At 32.5% G+C, this 4125-nt stretch overlaps 1 protein-coding gene across 1 annotated transcript in view; it reads right to left on the reverse strand.

The window, feature by feature from the left end:
* LOC111089644 overlaps positions 1 to 3346 on the reverse strand; it is a 17971-nt gene extending 14625 nt beyond the window's left edge. The window contains exons 1-3 of the mRNA XM_022402527.1: positions 2775 to 3346; positions 765 to 906; positions 70 to 162 (exon numbers count right to left, since the gene is read on the reverse strand). Coding sequence (XP_022258235.1) covers positions 70 to 162; positions 765 to 906; positions 2775 to 2849 — 310 coding nt within the window. The 5' untranslated portion in view covers positions 2850 to 3346. The remainder of the gene's footprint in view (positions 1 to 69; positions 163 to 764; positions 907 to 2774) is intronic.
* Positions 3347 to 4125: the final 779 nt, after the last annotated feature.

Consider the following 4125-nt stretch of genomic DNA (forward strand, 5'->3'; position numbering starts at 1 on the left):
GTGTATTAGATATTATAGAAAAACAAAATTAGTTTGTTAAATCAAGCACGGACTCCGATTTAGGCCTACCTGGTTTCACAACACGAATCAACTCGGGAAAAATCGTAGAGTCACAATGGTTTGGACAAAATACTCCACTCATGACAACAGCACTGTAGGTGTCTGTAATATGTAGAAACTCTTATTACACTTATATAGACTAGACATAATAATGCTATTCTACTAATACTAACAAAATACACATAATTAAACTGATGTTGCAGATGCTTAGAATGGCTTAATCTGTGTTTAACTGAAAAGTTCAAGAACTCTACAACACGTTAAACTTATATTCATTGTCAATTTCAGGCTTAATATATGGTACGTCTTATTAACAGTTAATACAAAAGTAGTATTTTAAAAATATAAAAGATAAAACACATTAGTAGATTTGTATACGGTACTATGTGAATGTGTATTATAATGACTGTTTAGCTTTTGTTCTTTCTGTGCCACCTAAAAATAACGCAAATGACACTAATTGATAAAACAAAATTACCTTCAAACACGATATAAATATGTTAAACGTTATTCGTATTTTTCTTAATGAAAACCTTTCAATGGTATTAAATGATTAAAATACAAAGGTACTAATGAAATAAATATTATATTTCCAGTACAGCAACCACTATTAACACTTCCTGTGGATGATACAATTCCTAAGCATACAATCGATCTGAGTTCTTATATTGTTAAATTTAGGCAATTAAACTCTAGGAACATACCATTTTCAACATTAGGGATGCGAACACCACCCTTCAAAATAAGATGAATTAAATTATCGTACAAGTTTTTCGTTTTGGCTATTTTCAGCATTTCTTTACTTCCATCCAAGGCATCAATGTTGTTGTACCCATGTTGTTTTAGCTGAAAGTAACGTGAGTTGGAAATTTAAATAAACCTTTACATTCTTAAAAAATAATTGAACAATATAATAGAAATATAGTGAAGATTGATTTTAATTTAAAGCACGTATAAAGATGTTTAAAAAAAAGGTAGTAACTTCATCTGACTTATTTTAGGCCCCGACTTTCTTTTCACTAAGTTTTAGCCCGTTATGTTGTAGTTCCATTTTGAAACCGTTATCTATCTATAATTTGCATGTGACTTTAGATAAGCCCACCAGTCTATATCGAACTACCCATTCAGCGTATAAAGATTGCTAAAATATCTATTGCTACGTATTATAATTTCAAATGGCCTGAAGTTGAGTTAATTGATAAATCTAAATTTAGTGGATAAATTATACTTTATATTTAGTATTTATTTGTTTTTGAATTTCGCGCAAAGCTACACGAGGGTTATCTGCGCTAGCCGTCCCTAATTTAGCAGTGTAAGACTAGAGGGAAAGCAACTAGTCATTACCACCCACCGCCAACTCTTGAGCTACTTTTTTACCGTCACATTATAACGCCCCCACGGCTGAAAGGGCGAGCATGTTTGGTGGGACGGGAATTCGAACCCGCGACCCTCAGATTGCTAGTCGAGCGTCTTATCCACCTGGCCATGCCAGGCCTATATTTAGTAGTTAAGTAAAAGCCGATATATAGTCAGTTTATGATATTTGCCAACTAGATTGACACACACACTTTTCTTTCTTAACACAAATACGTTTTAATGTACATACAACAATACAATGTACAATAACAGCTTTTACAAATAGTTATTACAAACAATGATTTATAAACAAAAGTTTCACAAACTTACAAGCAATATAAAATCTTCTTTCTAGTCTGGAATTTATTCGATATCTTATCGTAGGTTCACGTTAAGCGAGTTAATTACGAGTTGACGTGGGTACAATTCGCTTCACGGGAAGTTAGCTAGCTTTGCCCTTCGTTATTCATTAGCCGCACACGCTGAGTCTTTATCCTTGGTTATTCACCAGTCACGCGCGCTGAGTCTTCCACATTGAATTTATATAATGTTTTCGTAAAAATACTAATGTCCGATGAGAATTCACTGAAGTTAAATAATTTGTAGTGTTCGAATTTTGTAAATGCTCCTGGTCAAATATATTATATTTTCCGATTAATAAGCGTTATAAAAGTCACAGTTATAGCTTCCAAAGTTTATAGCACACTGCCTATAGCAAACTAATAATAGATACTCCTCTTTTGGCGCGGCGCGTTGGTTATATTTATAGGCGTGGGAAGGTTTTCTAAAAAATTCAGATTACGTAACAATACAAATTAAAGCGTTTACGTACACACATATATTGTTTATTCTTACTCTCGAGAATCTTCTACAACTTTGAAGAATAGGCGGGAGTTTCGCAATACATGTTTAACAGTATAAGCCATGTATGTTTCTAAATATAATTTTAATCTAAACAAATGTTGATGTTAAAATAAATATATAATAACAAATTCGTTAAACTATCAATTAATATATACATATAATTTCGTAAAGTAATAAAATTTATGTTTTTACCCGTATTTCATTAAACCGAAAAAAAAAAGTCAAAAAATATTAAAACTTACAGTACCAAGATACTAAGGCTCATCTAGAAAAGGATTTTGAATTGTCCAATTTTACTCTTTGGTTATAAAACCCATAACCTAAAGTTAGACTAGGTATATGTTGTGTTTGACCACATTTGTATATTAATTTTAACTTCATTTACGTAACATGTAACGATAATAAAACTGAATACTTAATATAATTAATTTTATTTCTATTTATATAAGAATTAAAAACGACTTTAATACAACCAGAATAATCGGTATAAATACCAGTTTTCCATTGGCTCCTGTCCCAGCCCCAACGTCCAATATTCTACCATTTTTGTCTTTCATAATCTCCATCATATCATTCACAACAAAATTTAAGTCTTGGCATTCATGCTTGTTTATTAGCTGAAACAAAAATCAAATTAAAGTGTTCTGAGTATCGTAACAGTAAACTAAATCTCGATCTGAAGGATACATTACACAGTTCTTCATTGTAGAAAACATTGTTACTTTACCTGTTTACTTAGATCATTATATAAAAACTTCCGAATTCTACAGATGGAGTTAAATAGATATACACTCTTGTGTATAAATTAGAGACTACCGTCTATTATCCTGTGCAGAAGATGTTTGGTTTAGTTTGAATTTCGCGCAAAGCTACAACGAGATAAATGCCAAGTATTCGAAACAAGCTAGTACGGGTTCATACAGACCATTGAAAAACATTTATTTCAATTTATAAAAATACAAATTATTTGAACGGTAAGTGTTAATGACAAAAATTATTAAAATTCAACTGTAAGCCTTCAGTTAAATGATATCATGAGCTGTTGACCGCCGGATGTCATTTAAAGCCGACTTCGTAAAAGTTTCAGTGGTATATGATGGCGGCATTCGAATGTATTCATTTGGGGTTGTGAAATGACAATGTAAGAATGAAATAAGGAAGATGTGAGGGAGTTAGTTTTACCTTGTGTTGGTGTTGGAAAAAGCTGATGTCAGAAACATTTTCTACACTCTAAATGTTAAAAGTCTATATGAAAATTAGAAATTAAAGACCAGTGTTAGCGAAGTTTTTGTAAACACAATGTTTCTGCAATATAACTAAATGTAAACAGATTTGCATCAAAAACTACAAATGAAGATTTCTTTTGTTTCTTCGTGTTTAAATGCATAGTTACAAAAGGTCTATCTGCGCTATACCCACCACAGGTATCAAACCCGCTGTTTTAGCGTATATATGACTTCAAGTTTATAGCTGAGCCACTGTGGAGGGGAAAGAGAGTGTGAAGGAATTGTGACAGCATAAGCGGTCACAATATCGCGTAATACCCAAATGTTGCTGGAGTGTGTACAAAATATTTTGTTTGATTTCTCCAAAAGAGGGCTGAAGGCCACTTGAGAAGGTTACCTGTTTTAACCATCCGCATCAATATACTGTAGTGTATTGTCTATCTGACATTCAGTAGACACTAAAATGACGTCACATAAGGGCCGCTTAACGTTGCAAGTTGTACTGTCGTAACGTCAGTAAAAAGTGCACATACCATGAATCACGAGAAGAATTATGCAATCTGTAGGCTACAACACAGCAGGACATATCAACTTCAAAAGCAAGAAATAAAAATATTTG

Source organism: Limulus polyphemus, unplaced genomic scaffold (genome assembly GCF_000517525.1).
Source record: "Limulus polyphemus unplaced genomic scaffold, Limulus_polyphemus-2.1.2 Scaffold6887, whole genome shotgun sequence".
Taxonomy (NCBI): domain Eukaryota; kingdom Metazoa; phylum Arthropoda; class Merostomata; order Xiphosura; family Limulidae; genus Limulus; species Limulus polyphemus.